The sequence below is a fragment of the Danio rerio genome, chromosome 5 (assembly GCF_049306965.1).
Source record: "Danio rerio strain Tuebingen ecotype United States chromosome 5, GRCz12tu, whole genome shotgun sequence".
Classification (NCBI taxonomy): Eukaryota; Metazoa; Chordata; class Actinopteri; order Cypriniformes; family Danionidae; genus Danio; species Danio rerio.
The window spans coordinates 74,535,001-74,554,706 of record NC_133180.1 but is presented as its reverse complement, the minus strand read 5'-3'; the positions used below and the strand labels follow the sequence as shown (position 1 = coordinate 74,554,706).

Here is a 19,706-nt window from a genome sequence, read left to right as displayed (position 1 = left end):
ATTCAACGTGTGATATCAAACTCCATCAAAACAACACTCTTCCAGCAGTTCTTCCTTCATACTCGCATCCAATAGCTCAGTTTGTCACAGGGCCATGCCTGTAATGTTCCTGAATGAAAGTGAAAGTGTCAAACTGCAGATAAAGTCGACACATTAAAAAGGAAACACCTGAAATTACACGACATCATTCTACGCTGCTTTCTGTACTCATTGTTGTGTATTTATTTGCGATTGCCTTTAATTAACATGTTCTGTGTATGCACAAGATCTCAGTGCTTTCATAGACTTTCGCTTTTGTGTGTTTACAAACACACGACTGTCTGTGTTTTCAAAACAGCATACACTTTTGAAAAAACCTTTGCGTCTTCATTCGTACAAACTGCTGTTATCATGTAAACCAACGCTTAAAAGGTTTCCTGTTTTGGGTTGAAAACGTGATCGTGTTAACAGCAAATCATTCTCTGTCTCCATCACAGCGATCGTGGAGGGCGACAGCTTCGAAGAGGTTTATCACAAGGTGAAAACTGTGATCGAGGAGCAGTCAGGGCCTTATATCTGGATTCCCACCAGGGAGCGTCTGTGAGAGTCCAGCCAGAGCCAAAGCACCTCGTTCAGTCACCATTCGGCCTGCTGCTGCCCTGGACTGCGGAGCTCCGGTTGATGGAGCTCACATAACTGACAGAAAGAGAGAGAGAGAGAGAGATGGAAAAAGAGCGAAAGAAAGGAAGAAAACAGACCCAGATCTGGGAATGATGGAGCGGTACAGGCCCACGCCGCATCTGCCTCACTTCTCCTCCTCCTTCCTGGCTCCCTTACTTCCTTTTTCCTGCTTCTGACTTCCTTTCTCTCTGTTTCTTTCTGGCTTTCTCTCAGAAAAGGGACTGATGAGCTGTTTTTACTCCGTCAAGGATGCTACGAAGAAATTTTTGTATATTGTCAGATTCCCTCTCTGTGACATGACGTGGAGAGACCGAGAGAGAGAGAGAAAAGGCGACCGCCTCGGCTTTTACTGGATTTAAAGGAGCTCGTTTTGTTTGTTTTTTGGCGGCGAATCGAACTGAAAGTTATATTTATCAGTATCAATAATGCGCTGAAATCTTTAATATCAAAGATACTACGACTACTCAGAGACTGACGCTCACCCACGCGTATATCAGCATCAAGGGGCGTTTAATTCGCATATTCCTGAAATCCAGGAAGCAACGAGACATATGCTGAATGTTTTTCCCCTTAAAATATTTAGTTGTTCATCACATCGAGCAGATGAGAAGGAGAAAAAATGCAGACTGTGACATCACGCTTGATTTTTGTTCCGGTTTTCATTGATATTACATGTAAAGATTTCCACACATACGCCAACCTGCATTTTGCCGCCTTCTATCGGGATCTTCTGCAATAGTCAGATTGGTGTTTTCCTTTGAGCTGGATTTGGTTTGCCGGGTTGGATCAGTTCCTCAAACTCAATGACTCCAGGCTGCTCTTTAATGTGCAATATCAGGCTCTTCCATAATCCGCTCGCAACGCTTCAGGTTTCAATCATCAGTAAATTAGCAAACAGCTTTCAAATGCGATGCTTTCGTCATTTTTTTTACAGTTCGTTTCCCATCAGTTCTGGCCACGTTCACACTGCAAGACCTTTTATTTGTTTGTATGAATGACCTTTTAAATTGAATACTTGAACAGGAAACACATATAGTGCTCAGCATAAATGAGTACACCACCTTTTAAAATATCATGGGCTCTATTTTAATGATCTAGGCGCAAAGTCTAAAGCACGTGGCGCAAAAGCATTAAAAGCGAATCAACTTTTGCTAATTTAGGGATGAAAAAATACACGCTGTGCCCTGGGCGCATTGTCTATCATAGCTGTGCTAATTCTCTTAATGAGTTATGGGTGTGTTTTGAGCATAACCTGCATTAAACCAATCAGAGTCTCATCTCACATTCCCTTTAAGAGTCAGTTGCGTCGCGCAATGGGGCATTTGCTATTTACATGGTGGACTTTGTAAAACTGAACACTTCACTAGCAAGAAAACAGTTAAGCAGCATCTGCCGAACGAGGATAAGGAACGAGCCTCCTCCATTCGGTCTCTTTACTTTCTCTTTACTTAACTTTTACTCTTTACTCCTTTACTTTAGTGGAGTAATGAAACGGTGTTGTACGCACTCCACTGAAGACATCCATTAGCCGACATATTTAATTTCCTTTGTTAAGCACAAAGTTTTGTTTCAAAAACTATTTCTAAATTCAGTTCTAATTTCCAGCAAACTAATAAATGAACAATAATAATGAAGTGAGTTAAATCCAAACACACGTCTTATTCTTATGCCCCATAAGGTGATGCAGACGTCTCCAAAACCTGACAGGTGGACAAAACTAAGCTTGTTTTTAATAAAACAAATATAAATATGCATAATAATAAATAATATTGCTAATATTAGTAACATTATACAAATGCTAACAGTCATGAAAAAACTGAAAAAAAAAACCCTCCTGAGGTGAAGAAAGGCATGGAGGCAGTGTTATTTATATTTATGTAGAAAATAATAATTTTCGTAATATTTTAATCCTTTAATTGTTTTCATCTGTAAGGATATTTGTGTGTTGCTGTACGTCCTGTGTGTATTAAGCAATGTGTAAGCGTTTGGACTTGCATAGGCGTATAACTAATGCGCTCTGCGCTGAACTTTAGACCTGGGGTCCATTTTTTGTATGTGGATTACACAGTTAGCAGGATTTGGTTATTGACGATTTGACATGATCCAGGATTGTTTCGTTCTTCAAAACTCATCCAAGAGCTGTTGTTATAGCAACAGTTCTGGTGGCTCATTTCATATAAACAAGATTAGATCGGGTCAGTTCAAGCTAAGATAATACTGAAAGTATGTACCGAATTCTGATATTTTCTTACAGTAGTAGTTATATACACTTGGGAAAATAAACAATAATCATATATATATATATATATATATATATATATATATATATATATATATATATATATATATATAAATATAATATAATATAATATATATATATATATATATATATATATATATATATATATATATATATATATATATATATATATATATAATATAATATAATATATATATATATATATATATATATATATATATATATATATATATATATATATATATATAAAATATATATAATATATATATAATAAAATTAAAAATATATATATAACTAAAACTTATGCAATCTGCACTCCGAAATAAAAGACTACCTACCACCTGGTGTTTCAAAGAGAAAATTTATTGATATAAACTTTTTTAAAGATCATTTAAGCGAGGTTCAAAGAACAGACCTCAGCTTTCAGTTGGCCAATGGCGTGGTCTATTTAAGTTCCTCTAAATGAGCCAACAATGCACTTTAACACACCTCCTTTCTAGACCAGCACACCCATGAATCCACAAAGTGGTGGAAATAGATTTGCTATTTAACAAAGAAAATTACTGTTGCGCTGGTCTGAAAATAGCATCAAATAACGCCAAACACATCTTGAGCCTTATTGCGCCGGCTGTATGATAGTTCCCATTATTATTATTTTTTTTATTTTTTTTGTGTGAATATAGCCAATTAGTTTCGTTGCATTTAAACAAAGCAGTTTTATTAAGCAATTGTGTGGATTAAAATAAGAGTTTGGTCATCGGACATCTTTAGAAACAGAAAGATAATACATTTGAAATTCAAACAAAAAACAATTACAAACTTCAAAATGTCAACTAAATTTAATATTTGTTTCACGTTTTGCTTGATTTTTCTCTGTTTACTAATATTATTCATCAATAATTGTAGGTGTGCTAATTATTTTACTCATCTTGAGTTTGTCTTGTTCGATTAGTTCCAGTTTTGGCTTTGCCACTGACTGTATGACAATGTATATAGACAAACATATTATTGTAAGGCATCTTATAGAAAATATTAATTTAAAAAGGAGATCTGTAAGGGGTGTATACTCATTTATGCTGGCTACTATGGTTAATATAAAGAAATATATATATTGTTTTGTTTTATTTATTTGAATGAAAAACCATATAAATTAATTTCAATTTACCTATTTAAAATCATTTCTAAAATTAGCGATGCATTTCATAATTATTAATGCATTTTTATTTTACTTTTCACAAAGGTAAATCAAGCACCATGTTATTATGGTGAGGTAAATTGGTGTAAACTAACCTGATTGTTCACACCATTTGGTCAAGGCATGCGGTAAGCTTAGTCAAGTCCTAATTAGCCATAACTACTCCATTTTGGGGGCATTAATTAAAAAGTCACTTATTAGTCACTTAGAAAGGTTTTTTTTTTTTGGTAATATTTTTTTTCACCAGTTTTTTTTTTTATTTATTTATTTATTTTTGTCAGCTTAGAATAGATAAACTGGATTTTTTCCTAACACAATCTTACAGCAATTCATAGTCATTTTAAGTTTTGCTGAATTGTTGGCTAACTTGTACGATGCCTTTCATTCTTTCTGCTATAATCTGCCTACATGCCCTGCTGAGGGGTGGAGCTTCACAATGTTTTTCGGAAAAATTGTCATACAAAATAATTCATACAGAATTTCTGTGTAAAATAGCTACGTTTTTCCTAAGATGTCATTTAAAAAGCAGCACTGTTGCGAGTCGAGAGCCACATGGCGTTTACAGCTCAAATGATTGGTTCAGACTGAATTCTGTTTGACCCAGTCAGCTGCGATGTAAACGTAGCCGTAAAGTAGGGTTGCCAGGTTTTCATAACAAAGCGAGCCTAATACTATCAAAACACCGCCCATTTAAAAATATCTATTTTACTTCACTACATGATTCATACATGATTTGTTCTGTACGGATAACTGTGCCGTGGCTAAATATATTGTGGCTGAAGTGCCAAACTGACATCATCAGAGAAGCCCCGGCCCTCCAAACTCCAAACATGGAAGCAGACTTTAAATAGTTGATTACCAAAACATTTTTTTTTTGCATGAGTTCATTGTTCTATTTAACATGTAAACCTTGAAAATTTAGGTTCACACACATTTTAAAGGTGCTGTATGTAAGTTATTGACTCTCCTAAAGCATAAAAACAATAATATGTTTGCAGATATTTCAGAAACATGCTCAGTGAACATTCTTGTTTTTCTGAAAAACAATGCTGAAGTCAGATATTCTGCTTTGAAAATGTGTCTTTGTTTTAGTTCTTTTAACCCGCCCACTGCCGGTTCAGCCAATTATATTTCAGCACCCGGGTTGCCTTTGTAGATAACAGTGTATTTCTTTCATTCAGTCTGGAAGGCTCTAAAAGTAGGTGTCCGTGACCTAAATGCGACCTCCGCTGGACAGTAGCAGCCTCCGAAATGAGATGCAGATTCAGAGTTCCACATGAGGTGGTTGTTAATTAGCGAATAATATAAAATTAGGCACGTAAACATTAGGTGAGCAGTTTACATTGTAACTTCATGTCTTAACAACATGCTACGTGATGAGATTTTCAGTGATAAGCAATTTGGCTGTTTGCACCAAATGAAACGCCACAAAAATTTAAATACAGCCATTCAAAAGCACAGAATAGTGCACTCACTGCACTTCGTATTGTTTATAATCCAAATAATACATATTAAACCTATTTAACATTATTAAATGTTGATGCTGAATCACTGATATGTGTCGGGTTTACACTGAGTCACAGTTCTAAAGATCAGTTCTGAAGTTTCAAGATCTGAGGTGAACTATCTGCTGCTGCTTTCAGTAGTATGGCAATACATGTCATGTAAAATGACATTCAAACTCACATTATTAGCATTTAACACTGAATAAAGTACATAAGTCAAACTTACACACTGCACCTTTAAACCTGTAGAATAAAAACAAAACGTGACAAGTGTTCAAATGTGACTCGATTCAGACTTGGCAACCCTGCCACAAAAGCCATTCATTTAACCCATCTGTAAACACACACATACAGTTGAAGACAGAGGTATTCGCCCTCCTGTGAATTTTTGAATTCTTTATCAAATATTTCCGAAATGATGTTTAACAGAGCATGGATTTTTTTCACAGTATTTCCTATAATATTTTTTTCTTATGGAGAAAGTCTGATTTGATTTATTTCGGCTAGAGTGAAAGCAGTTCTTAATTTTTTAATAACCAATTTAGGTCAAAATTATTAACCCAATTATGAACCAATTTAGGTCAAAATTATTATAATTATTAAAAAAATTTTATTAAAATAAAAATTATTATCTTTATTGCCTAACTTGCCTAATTAACCTAGTTAAGCCTTTAAATGTCACTTTAAGCTGCATAGAAGTGTCTTGACAAATATTATGTACTGTCATATTGGCAAAGGTAAAAGAAATCAGCTATTAGAGATGAGTTATTAAATCTATTATGATTAAATGTCTTCTTTCTGTTAAACAGAACTTGGGAAAAATTTACAGAGTGGCTAATAATTCTGACTTCAACTGTATATACACAACAAACACACACACACATCCACACACACAAATACTATCAGGTGGACAAATGGTATATTATACAACATTTTTTATGCTGTGTATCAGTTTATAATGAACTGTCCTCCAATGCATCTCAAAGGACGTCATCAGGTAATTGGCAGCTCGATTATTCTGCCGATTTAAAGACGAGCGCCTCTTAATGATGCTGCCGATTTATTGGAATAGGATCGTGGGTTCATTATGTTCGATGAGATAAATGAATGACTATAATGACCAGGAATAATCAGCTGCATTTAATAATCCAAGCCCGTGTCTATCTAATTAGCTAAACACTCATTTGTAAACAGTCATATTTCTGCGAGGGTTCACGAATCTTCCAGACGGGCTGATGTGTGAGAGAGCAGAATGATAAATTGGCTTCTTTTTTTTTTTTTTTTTGCCCTTTTGTGCCGTGACAGCGATGCAGTGAAAATCGATACGTGTTTGGAGCTCAGAGGGCGTCATATTCAAGGTCGAAAAAACACAGTCCAGTGGTGTGCATTAGATTTGGGTGTACGAAACGTCTAATAAAAGGAAACACATTTGCACTTATTTGAGGAAAGGTTTGATCAGAGTTTGCGGAACAATCTGGAGGCTCGTTTACTTCTTATTTTGACTCTTTTTGCGTTGGAAACTTCGATATTTAAGTGTGTTTTGGAGTGCAGTGATCGTTTTTTTTTTCCTTGCCGTTATCTTTTATTTATAGGATCATTTCTATGATTGTTTATTTAATTGATCGTTTACTGCTTTGTTTACATCGGGGGGAAGAATGAGACGCTTTTAATTTGCTGGGGTTTCCAAAAGTGAAGCCGAACACAATCAAAATGTGAACATCTTCAATTAGAAATTGAATTTTACTGTGAAAAAAAAAAATATATATATATACATATATAAATAAAAAAAAACGTTAAAAAAATTGCACGCATTACACAGCACATTGATACTTTTATAGGAATAACCCATGGATAAATTTCCCAAATCATAATATTGGCCGCATAACTAATAAAATGGAAAGATGGATGTGTATTATTTACACAAACTACACACACACACACATGTATTACCAAGAGAAATATATGACTTCACTCTTACTAGAATGAACTATGAGTTGAATTTATTTATTTATTTGAAAGAAATCAAATGTATTTTATGGATTTGTATTTGCCATAATATATTATTCTAATTATCCTGAGACAGATTGAACATATTGCTTTTATTTTAAAAGAATATTATATAATGATGATGATGTTGATGGGAATACAACAAATGCCATCTGATGCAAAAGTATATTTAAATGATTTATCTTATCAGAGAGATTTACCAATGACAGTATCGGATTATAATAAAAAAAATGTTTCATTTCAGTGAGATGCTTGTTGTAAATTAGCTACAAAATAATAAAACTAATTATGTTAACAAGTGTTCAGGCTCTTTTTATTCATGGGGGGGGGGGGGGATAACTGTGGCTGTATTATTACAAACATATTATAATTATTATGGATACTCATTTTTTATAACGTGGGAAAGTCTTACATTAGATTAGATTAGATTCAACGTTATTGTCATTACACATGTACAAGGCAACGAAATAAGGCCTAACCAGGAGTGCAATAGCAGCAAGTGTAAGATATAGATATATGTTATAAAGTGCAGTTATGGAAAAACTATGATGATACTTACAGATAAATGTACTTTAAACATTGTTTACAGCTATGAGGTTTACAATAGATGAATATATGTACAGAGGTATGCAGATAGATATGAACAGAATTACGGCTCTTGTGGTATGAGAGATGGAAGAAACTGCAGGGAAAATGAAGGGAAAACTGTATAGAGAATAAGAAAAATATCATGTACGTTTCTGATATTTTGCATTCAGACATATGAAGCTTACAGTATGTTTTTTTTCTGGAAGGTAATAGTAAAAATATATGTAATTATTATTGTGTAACTTGTACTTGAGAACTTTGAGAATCTCTTAATTACTCTGAAATACATGAACATCCGAAATTATGAGATTAAAACATTTCAGTTATATTATTAATTCATTAATTTATTTATGTATTTATTCATTTATTTATTTATTTACTTTTGTTTATTTTATCATTCATTAATTATTTTATTTATTTATTCATTTATTCATTCGTTTATTTATTTATTTTATTTATTTATTCATTCATTCTATTATTTTATTTATTCATTCATTTATTCATTTATTTTATTTATTTATTCATTCATTCTATTATTTTATTTATTCATTCATTTATTCATTCGTTTATTCATTTATTTTATTTATTAATTCATTCTATTATTTTATTTATTCATTCATTCTTTTATTTTATTTATTTATTTGTATTTTATTTTTAAGATTTTATTTATTTATTCATTTATTCTTTTATTTATTTATTATATTTTATTTAATTTTTTAATTCATTAATTTAATTAGTTATTATATTTGATTTATTTATTTATTCATTCTTTTATTTTATTTATTTATTTGTATTTTATTTATTTATTCATTCTTTTATTTATTTATTTATTTTAGTTGTTTATTCATTCATTTATTCATTCATTCTTTAATTTATTTGCTTGTTTTTATTTAGTTATTTATTCATATTTTATTAATTTATTCAATTATATATTGATTAATTTATTTTGTTAATTTATTTATTTATGTATTTGTTTGCTTTTATTTTATTATTTCATTCATTAATTAATTATTTTATTTATTTATTTATTTATTTTATTTATTTATTCATTCATTTTTTATTTTGACATTCCTTTATTTGTTTATTTTATTTGTTTATTTTATTTGTTTTATTGTTTTATTTATCTGTCTGTCTGCCTGTATATATGTATGTATATATATATAACATCTGAATTAGTCTGTAATAAGTCATTCATCTAATATGACACCTTTTTATATGTTTACATGTATACATGTACAATTAGTAAAAATCTTGCTGCCTATTTTTTAGTTGAATCAAATTAATTTTTCTTGTCCTCTCAACTTACATCAGTCAAACTAAAAATATTAAGTTAAACTTTGCATAACTTAAAAAAATAGTTGAAACCTCATTAACTTTTGAAAATATGTTAAAGTAACAACAATTGTAGTCATGACTTTTTGTCATATAATTTTTACAGTGTACATAAATAATGGCTTGTTGCTCAAATACACACAAACTCAACTTAAAAATTTTTATGAATAAATAAATAACCTATTGGCTGGTTTGTCCATAATTGACCTTTTTAAACGTTATTATATGTTTTATTTTTTAAGTATATGGAGATCTCTCATTATCTCTTTTTAGTATTAATATTCATAAACAGTTTTTAAAAAAAACATCTATTTAATGCGCAATAAAAAAACATGATTTATGCAAAAAATGTACATAAAAGCATCTACTGAAGGAATAAATGAATAAAATTATTCAAAGTGACTTACAAATGCGGATAAAAGAAGCACTTATATACCTGGTTATAAGCAGGAATATTTAAATGACATTAGATTAGCAGTGTTTTTAAATAATAATAAAAAAGATATATATAGTTTTAAATACAAAAAAAAGATTAAGTTATAAACAAGAAATAAAAAATTGTAAAATTTATATCTATATTTGCAAATAAACTTTTCGTATAATGTGCGCTGTAAAAACGTTAATGACAAAAGTCAAGACAACATATTTTTGTTGCTTTAACTTATTTTATCAAGTCAATCAGGTTTCAACTATATTTTTAAAGTTATGCAAAGTTTAACTTAATATTTTAAGTCAGCTGGATTGATTTAAGTTGAGATTACTAAAAAAGTTCTTTTGATTCGAGTTAAAATGTATAGGATTTTATACAGTGTATACAGAGCATTAGTAAGACTAGTTAATAAAGTCTATCCAGCAGGGTGAGCTGTGGAGCTACTGGTCGACAAATGAACACTTTTACACTCCAGATTTTCCCAGGACTTCACTAAAACCCAGCAGAACTCAATCTGCGATACTTTTTGGGGGGAAAATGTCTTTTCATCTACACGTAACAAAGGCTTGAAAGAAAAAAAAAAACACTCTATATGGTGTAATATTCGCCCCGAACACAACTTGAACATATTGAGCTTAAACGTGTATATATTCAATCAAGTGCTGGAGCTGCACCTTTTCCTGAGGAAACCCGACAACAAAGATGCTTCCTTACACCGCTGATATACAGTAACCTGTGTGTGTGTGTGTGTGTGTGTGTGTGTGTGTGTGTGTGTGTGTGTGTTTGTGTGTGTGTGTGTGTGTGTTTCTATGGCTGCTGGTAAACATAAGGGCACAACTCAGGCCAAATGGTGCTTTTTCAAACCTATCAGTGCAGTATAACATGATTTGTCGTGTGGCAAATCATCCAACTAAAATCAAGTAAATGTACTGCCAAGTGTACTACCTGATGTTTATATGACATGGCTATGATGACACGGTTATTACAACGAGATGGTGACTTATTAGGGCACTGCCAGTGTCCAGGGGGTGAACTAGAGGGGGGGTTGACTCCATTAATTTAATCTTAATTCCTTCTGAAGGACGTCGACACTAGATGTTGGTGGGTCTGTATTTTAAATTGTGGAAAATGGTTTGTACACCTCTGTATTTGGAAGAATAATAATAAAAATAACCAATTAATTTTAATATAATTTCGACCACCCCTATTATGGTTCATACCATTGTCAATGTATAATTTTGCGCCAAGCGGGAAAATATTCTGTCAGTGGTCCAAAACCAGCAAAACACCTACCGACTGACAACTTAAGTGTTCAAAATACACATTTTCTTGGAAGATATACATTTGATATACTTATAGCCATAAAATATAAGCAATTTAATATTCAGTGGTACAAAACCAGCAGAATAGTTACCTACCGAGAGACATCGTACGTGTTTAAAATAAGTTAACGTTACACATTTTGCAAGATGTACATTTCATATACATAGGCTATAACGTTAGCCTAAAATGTAGGGGGAAATAACATTCCGTCTGTGGTCCTAAACCAGCAGAATACCTCCTACAGGCACCAGAAGTGTTCAAAATACACATTTTCTTGCAGTGAAAACATTTTATATACGTATAGCCCAAACATTTAAGCAAAATAATATTCAGTCAGTGGTCCAAAACCAGCAAAATACCTCCTACGGACACTTAAGTGTTCAAAATACACATTATCTTGCAAGATATACATTTCATATACATAATAGCCAAAAATGTAAGCAAAATAATATTCAGTCAGTGGTCCAAAACTAGCAGAATACCTCCTACAGACACCATAAGTGTTCAAAATAAAAATTTTCTTGCAATAAATACATTTAATAAGCATATAGCCATACTTTTAAGCAAACTCATATTTCAAGAGTTCACACTTAGATACTGTTTGACAACTTGTTAGCAAGTTAGCAGGTTTGGCATGCTGTCCCGGGAGAGAACCCTGAGCTCGGAGATAGTTGAGCCCAGGGCTCCCGCCAGGTCCATAAAGCATGTGAAGGGAGTACGAGGTCAGGTGTTCTCGAGAGCTCCCCTCGGCAAAAGAGGAAAGGAGGAGAAGGGGTGGATGGGGGGTTTCTTCGGAAAACGAAGATAGGGGTGTAGATCTTAGCTAGGTTATTTATAGTGAGTTTGGATCAATCCGATTGGCTAGCTAATGAGTGTAGATGAGTGGCCAGCTGCAGTCAATCATATCACGTGCTCCTCTCGAAATTAGTTTGTGAAACTTCATTCAGTCAGTGGTCCAAAACCAGCAGAAAACCTCCTACAGACACCGAAAGTGTTCAAAAATACACATTATCTTGCAAGATATACATTTCATATACATAATAGCCTAAAATGTAAGCAATGTAATATTCAGTCAGTGGTCCAAAACTAGCAGAATACCTCCTACAGACACCATAAGTGTTCAAAATACACATTTTCTTTCAGGGTATACATTTCATATACATATAGCCATAATTTTAAGCAAACTAATATTAAGTCCGTGGTCCAAAACCAGCAGAATATCTTCAACAGACACCGTAAGTGTTCAAAATAAACATTTTCTTGCAATAAATACATGTTATATACACATAGCCCAAAATTTAAGCAAGCTATAATCAGTCAGTGGTCCAAAACCAGCAGAATACATATTGACAGACACCGTAAGTGTTCAAAATACACATTTTCCTTTAGGGTATAGATTTCATATACATATAGCCTGAATTTTAAGCAAAATATTCGGTCAGGGGTCCGAAACCAGCAGAATACATACCGAGAAACACCGTAAGTGTTCAAAATACACATATTCTTGGAAGATATACATTTTATTTGCCTAAAATTTAAGCAAAGTACTATTCAGTCAGTGGTTTAAAACCAGCAGAATACCACCGACAGACACCGTAATGTGTTCAAAACACACTTTTCTTCCAATAAATATGTAGCCTAAATTTAAGCAAAGTAAAACAGATTTAAATTGACGTTTATACTCAGAGACTGAAGCTAGACAATAAAACATTAACCGCGTGCTTCCTGATCATCCATTTATCAGTGCAGGGATGAAAACTTGTCACCATTTGGCAAAATTCGTCATTTTATACATAAAAAGTGTCCTCTTTTATAGTCACATATGAGTTGAAAAAGCGTGTCCTATTTTTTAAAAGGCTAATAAATTATATACAATATTTATTCCTTCTTTATTTTACAAAAAAAATACATTGCTGCTTTGTACAGTATAGAAACCAATGGAAACCTTTGCAATGTCCCCACAATTCACAAAAACAAACACGAGTGAATGTGTGTGTGATTACAGCTGTACTGTAGGTGATATTAAATCATATACTGTGATTACAGTAAACGTGTGAAGGACATACTGGACACGTGCGTGTGTGTGTGTGTGTGTGGGGAGTCTCACCTGAGGAAAGCATTCAGACTGTCAATTGCTTTATTTTTCAGCTATGGTTGTCAGAAAGCATTCAGTCATGGCTCTCAGTCAGAAAAAAAACTGAATGGAGGAGAGATAGAGACTGGATTATAAAAAGGGAAATACTGGAAAAGAGAGCGACAGCAAAAGAGAGAGAGAGAGAGAGAGAGAGAGACTGGAGTATGAAAAGGAGAAATGCTGGAAAAGAGGTCAAGGAGAAACATAAAGAGCGAGCAATGTGAAGTAGTGCTTTCTAACAAACTTGTACAGATATATGAGCAAGAGCAGATCCTGGAGCAGTGATATTGTTTATTTATTTACTGCAGTGCATTAAAATAAAAGGATTAGCTCACCCAAAAATGAACCTTCTGTCATTTATTGTTTGTGGTAAACCTGCATTTCTTTTCTTTCTTCCTCAGAGCACAAAACACGCGGCTGAGAAAGCCATCTCCATTACAGCCGTCTCTCCTCCAGACACTGTGAATGCTGAACGATGTGTCTTTCTGGCTAACATCTGCTTTTGTGCTGGAGCTGAATGACACATATGGGTTTGGAGGAACATCAGGCTGAGTAAATGGTTCTACTAAATCAAATTTTCATTTTTTGGGGGGGAGAGCACTGTTCCTTTGAGATACAAAGGACTGAAGAAAGGAAATTTTAAAGTGGATCAGCTTATATGAGTATAAAAGTAGATTTGCTTGAAGTGAAGCTGCTGCTCCGTAATTGAAAGCTGGTGAGAAACTAGCCATCCTGCTATAGACCATTTTGAGGGATGTAAACAAAAACAATGGTCCCAACGTATTTCCTGTTTTACATTTTTTATTTCTATAGCTTCCGGAATCCAAAATTAGCCACATATTGATAATATTATGGTCGCTGTTTTAATGTTAAGATATGATTGAATTGTTACAGTTATGAAATAGTTCGATAACAAGCAGGAAATGTTCGTGGTATGGTCTATATTATTAATAATTAAAATGTGCAAATGTATTACATTTATTTATTACATTTATCTAAATATAATATAAGTACAGTTGAAACCAGACGTTTACATACACTTTAAAAAAAGGAACATAACCATTTTTTAAAAAACTGTCTGATGGTAAATCATACTTAACGTTTACTATTTTAGGTCTGTTAGGATTACCTAAATGATTGACATATGGTAAATGCCAAAATAATGAGAGAGTTTTTTTTATTTTTTATTTTTTTTTATTAATTTCTTTACAGTCAAAAGTTTACACACATTTCCTTGGTATTTTTATCTGTGCTTTTAAACTGTATAACTTTGGTCAAGTGTTTTGGGTCTCCTTCCACAAGCTTCTCACAATAGTTTGAAGGAATTTTGGCCCATTCCTCCTGACAGAATTGGTGTAACTGAGTCAGATTTGTAGGCTGTCTTGCTCGCACAAGCTTTTTCAACTCTGCCCACAAATTTTCTATAGGATTGAGATCAGGGCTTTGTGATGACCACTCCAAAAGATTTACTCTGTGGTCCTTAAAGCACATTTGAACTAATTTGGCAGTATGCTCAGGGTCATGGTCTGTTTGGAAGACCCATTTGTGGCCAAGTTTTAATTTCCTGGCTGATGTCTTGAGATGTTGCTTCAGTATTTCTACATAATGTTCTTTCTTCATGATGCTATCTATGCTGTGAAGTGGACCAGTCCCTCCTGGAGCAAAACAGCCCCACAACATGATGCTGCCGCCCCCATACTTCACAGGTGTTATGGTGTTCCTATAGACTCGTAAGCTTTCCCCTTTGTCCTCCAAGTGTAACACACTGGTCATTATGGCCAAACAGTTCAATCTTAGTTCCATCAGACCACAGGACATGTCTCCAACAATTATTCTTTTTCCCAGTGTAATTTAGCCAATTGTAATCTGGCTTTGTTGTTGATTCTGGCTTGTTGATTTTCCCATGTTGTCACATAAGGAAGCAGTGTGTTTGAGGTTTTCCTTCAATACTATTCTACAGTTGTGCCTCCAATTAACTCAAATGTTGTCAATTAGCCAATCAGAAACTTCCAAAACCTCGACACCATCATCTGAGCTTTTTCAGAGGCAGAATAATCTTACTGTATGTAAACTTGACTTTCAAGAAAAGTTATAACAATTTCTCAAAAAATATCTCTTTAATTATTCAGCTATTAACCATAACAGAAATGAATGTGATAATCTGAACTTACCTAAAAGAAGAAAAGTTCAGTCACATTAACATCTGACTTTTTAAATGGTTATGTGCCTTTTTATACAGTGTATGTAAACTATATATATAATATAAGCCGAAAAGAAAATGAATGGATGAATGAATAAACACTCAAAGTTTCTGGGTTAATTTAAACATAAAATTGGATAAAAACAAACCCATTATTGGGTGAATTTATTTCAATTCAATTTAATGACATGTTTAAACCCAACTGTTTGAGTTAAAACCACCCTTAAATTTGTAGTGTGTACATGTTAATGATAACTGATGTCATTATTTGATCACAACCGCCAAACTTGTTGTATTGGGAAAAAATGAGGGTCGTCGCCAATCTACTGTACATTTTAGTAATTCCTAATGGTCTTAGAGGTGAAGGGAACCTTCCCACACACACACTCTCACAAACAGAGTTTCCAGAGCTTTGAGATTGGGTCGTCTGCCGATTGTTTGAAACAGGAAATAGGTCATGCAGTGTGAACAGCTGGAGGTGGACGCGGGTAAACGTGTGTGTGTGTGTGTGTGTGTGTGTGTGTGTGTGTGTGTGTGTGTGTGTGTGTGTGTGTGTGAAGGAACTGCTCCTCTGCCCTTTCTCTAGATGCTATAACAATTAGACTTGTAAAAATAAGCTTGTTCTGTGGTATACTTTGCCGTTTAAGAACATTTACTTTTCATAAAGAACCAGTCGCATTGGTTCTTGAGTTGACTATTTAATAATTCTTAAAGGGATAGTTCACCCAAAATTGAATACTTACTAATTAATTACCCTCAAAAAACCTTATGGGTTTCTTAATTCTGTTAAACACAAAAGAAGACATTCTGAAGAAAGCTGAAAACCTGTTACCATTGACTTCCATAGTAAGAAAAACCAAATACACTCTCAGAAACAAAGCTGCAGGAGCTGTCACTGGGGCGGTAGCTTTTCCAAAGGTCCACATTTGTACTTAAAATGTTCATAATGGTACCTCAAAGGTTTTTGTTTGGGTATATTTGGGTACTAAAAGACACCTTTGAGGTACAGGTCACCTTTATCCTTGCGTTTCCATTGCCAAAAGGGTACCAATGGTTAGGGTTGAAAGTTTCAGTCAACGTCATTCTCGTAAGTAAAGCAGTACAGGTCATATGATAAGCACTTCTCACAAAACAGATGCCTTATATACATAAACACTTGTGTATAAATGTTCATTACTAACCTTTCTATGAACAGGATTTGATGCAGATCAATGATGCGAAAAAGCTTACTGTAACATCTGAAATTATATACAATAATTAAGTAAATGCAATATATACAGACCCTTACTTTCTTCAATATGTTACCAATTACAGAAAACTACACACAGCAGACATTTAGTACTTATTTGGGTTCAAAAACAACATGCAACATATAGCCCACAGTCAGAGCAAACCTCTCATCTGTGTCTTTATTATTCACAACCACATGGAGCCTCTGTAAGTAATTCTGTCATTCCGAGTTCTTAATAGTCCAAAAGGTGATGATAATAGTTAAACATGGCCATTTGTTTATGTTTTAGGTTGCTGAAAGAATCATTTGATCCTTTGGTTTTCCGACTTCTTCCTTTTGTTTCACCTTCATGTTTGTACGTTTCTGAAAAGATAGGATGCCAAAAGCACTTCAATAATCACGCACACGTTATTATCATCAGCTCAAGAAGTTCGATATTTCAAGAAATAGACATGCGGCAAGCTCTTTAGAAAAAGTGAAACAACAACAAGACACATCAGATTTTGTTCTTCTTGGCTTTGTGGCTGTTTATCAAGATGGCGACCAGGTTTGTTTGAGCTTGGGTCGACCATTTCTCCTTATTAGATGCATCTGTTATCACAGTGTAATGTCTCTGCTTTTTTTTTTTATCGTAAAAGGTCAGTAATTATTACAGTATAATGAAACTTTGAGAACTATAGAAGGAACATAGAGGAAGCCAGGGGAATGAAGCGGTAAAGAAGAAAAAATAGAAGAAAAAATTAATATCCGACACATTCATTCGTTTTCTTTTTGGCTTAGTCCCTTTATTAATCTGCAGTCGCCACAGTGGAATGAACCGCCAACTTATCCAGCATATGTTTTAGCAGCAGATATGCCGTTCCAGCTGCAACCCATCTCTGGGAAATATCCATACATATCTCATTCACACGCATACACTACGGACAATTTAGCCTACTCAATTCACCTGTACCGCATGTCTTTAGACTGTGGGGGAAACCGAAGCACCCGGAGGAAACCCACGCGAACGCAGGGAAAACATGCAAAATCCACACAGAAACGCCAACTGACCCAACCGAGGCTCAAACCAGCGACCTTCCTGCTGTGAGGCGACAGCACTACCTACTGCGCCACCTCGTCGCCTATCCAGCACAATATTCATTAAAAAATGATTAAAATAGAAAAATAAACTGTGTAAATGAAATACGAAAAGTTAAACAATAAATACAGAAAGTAAAGATTAAAGTAAAAATAAAATATAAAGAGTGTAAGTCTTCTTGCTTGTTGCACGCGTGAGTGATGTATCTATCTCAGTTGCGCGCATATCTCCACTTTTTGGTACCTTTCTGTTGTGCTGGGTGCCCTTTGCAAAAGGTACCCAAAAATGGTACGGTGCGGTTAACTTTTAGGTACCTTTTGACCATGGAAACGGCCATACAAGTGTACCAAAACGTATCGTACTGTACTTTGTATCTGAGAACGTAAAGGCTGATTTATACTTCTGTGTTAAGCGCACGCATATCGCAAGCTCTGTGATTGGTCGGCTTGGAAGCGCTGCAAGTGTGGGCAGGACCGAGAGCTGCGCGAGTCCCTTGGAGTGTGTGTTTACAAGTGTCGACTGCAGGCAAGTGCACACATAGGGCGCAACCTGTGCAGTGCACATGCCCTTTTTAGTCTTGGATGAAAAGTGCCCTTCCAAAATGTACAAAAGTGCCCCCGAGACCACCCCCCCCCGGCCCTTCAGTAGGCGCGTGACAACACCGCTCGAGTATGCGCGCTCACCCCCCCCACCATCCTGCTTTATAGTACGCGCGCGACAACAACGCTTAATCAGAACGTGCGCGACAACACCGCTGTTTAATGCGCGCGCGACAACAACAACCACCCCCACCCCCCCTGCCTGCTCTTCAAAAATTTTATCCTGCACATGCCCTTTTGACAGTCTCTGTATGGGCCTGGTCGACTGTTTTACAAGGAGCTCCGGATGGAGACTGTTGTTTTGTGTTTACCTCATGGTTAAAGTTGTTGCACTTCCGCCAGTTCCTGCCTCAAAATGAGCGAGTTTGAACCACTTGTACATTAAGGAAGCGTTCAGAAAAAACAATACACCAGCAAAGAAACTCGACACATTGGAACATTTACACCTCACTGCCAACTAGCGTTTCGGAAGTGTTATTGCAGAGCAACAGAAACTGCGCTCAGAAGTCAGAAACTGCACGCAGAAGTATAAATGCACAGCTACTGCTTAACTGTAAAGGAAAACGTGGAGCGTTCCTGGTAACACTTAAAAGTTGATTTATACTTCTGCGTCAAACGCCGGCGTATGCTACGGCGCTGACGCATAGCCCTTCGCCGTGGCCGTCGGCGTCACTTTACGTGCACCTCTCAAAAAATGTAACTACATGTCGCAACAACGCGAAGCGCAAGCTCTGCGATTGGTCGGCTTGGTAGCGCTGACGAGTCTGGGCGGGACCGAGAGCCGCGCGAATGTCGCGACCCCGATGGAGCGATTGTTTACAAGTGTGGAGTCCCGTGAAGGAGCTCCAAATGGAAAGTTTTGTTTAGTGTTTACCTCATAGTTAAAGTTGTTGCACGTCCGCCGGTTCCTGCCTCAAAATGAGCGAGTTTGAGCCACTTGTACATCCAGGAAGTGTTCAGGAAAAGCAGCGAAGAAACTCGACACAGAGGAACATTTACACCTCACTGCCAACTAGCGTTTCGGAAGTGTTAATGCAGACCAACAGAAACAGCGCGCAGAAGTATAAATGCACAGCTACACGCATTGCATACGCCGTGGGTTACACCAGTCACTTGACGCAGAAGTATAAACCAGGCTTAAGTTAATGGTTACAGCTTTCTATA

General features: G+C 35.0%; 1 protein-coding gene and 1 long non-coding RNA gene across 8 annotated transcripts in view; one reads left to right on the top strand and one right to left on the bottom strand.

The window, feature by feature from the left end:
- dlg4a (discs, large homolog 4a (Drosophila)) overlaps positions 1-2,247 on the top strand; it is a 226,871-nt gene extending 224,624 nt beyond the window's left edge. For all 7 annotated transcript variants that reach the window (XM_073951680.1, XM_009302021.5, XM_073951679.1 and 4 more), the window contains one exon: positions 477-2,247. In XM_073951680.1, coding sequence (XP_073807781.1) covers positions 477-583 — 107 coding nt within the window. In that variant the 3' untranslated portion in view covers positions 584-2,247. The remainder of the gene's footprint in view (positions 1-476) is intronic.
- The window catches only part of LOC141385684 (uncharacterized), a 143,269-nt gene that overhangs the window by 32,088 nt on the left and 91,475 nt on the right, over positions 1-19,706 (bottom strand). The gene's annotated exons all lie outside the window — the stretch shown is intronic.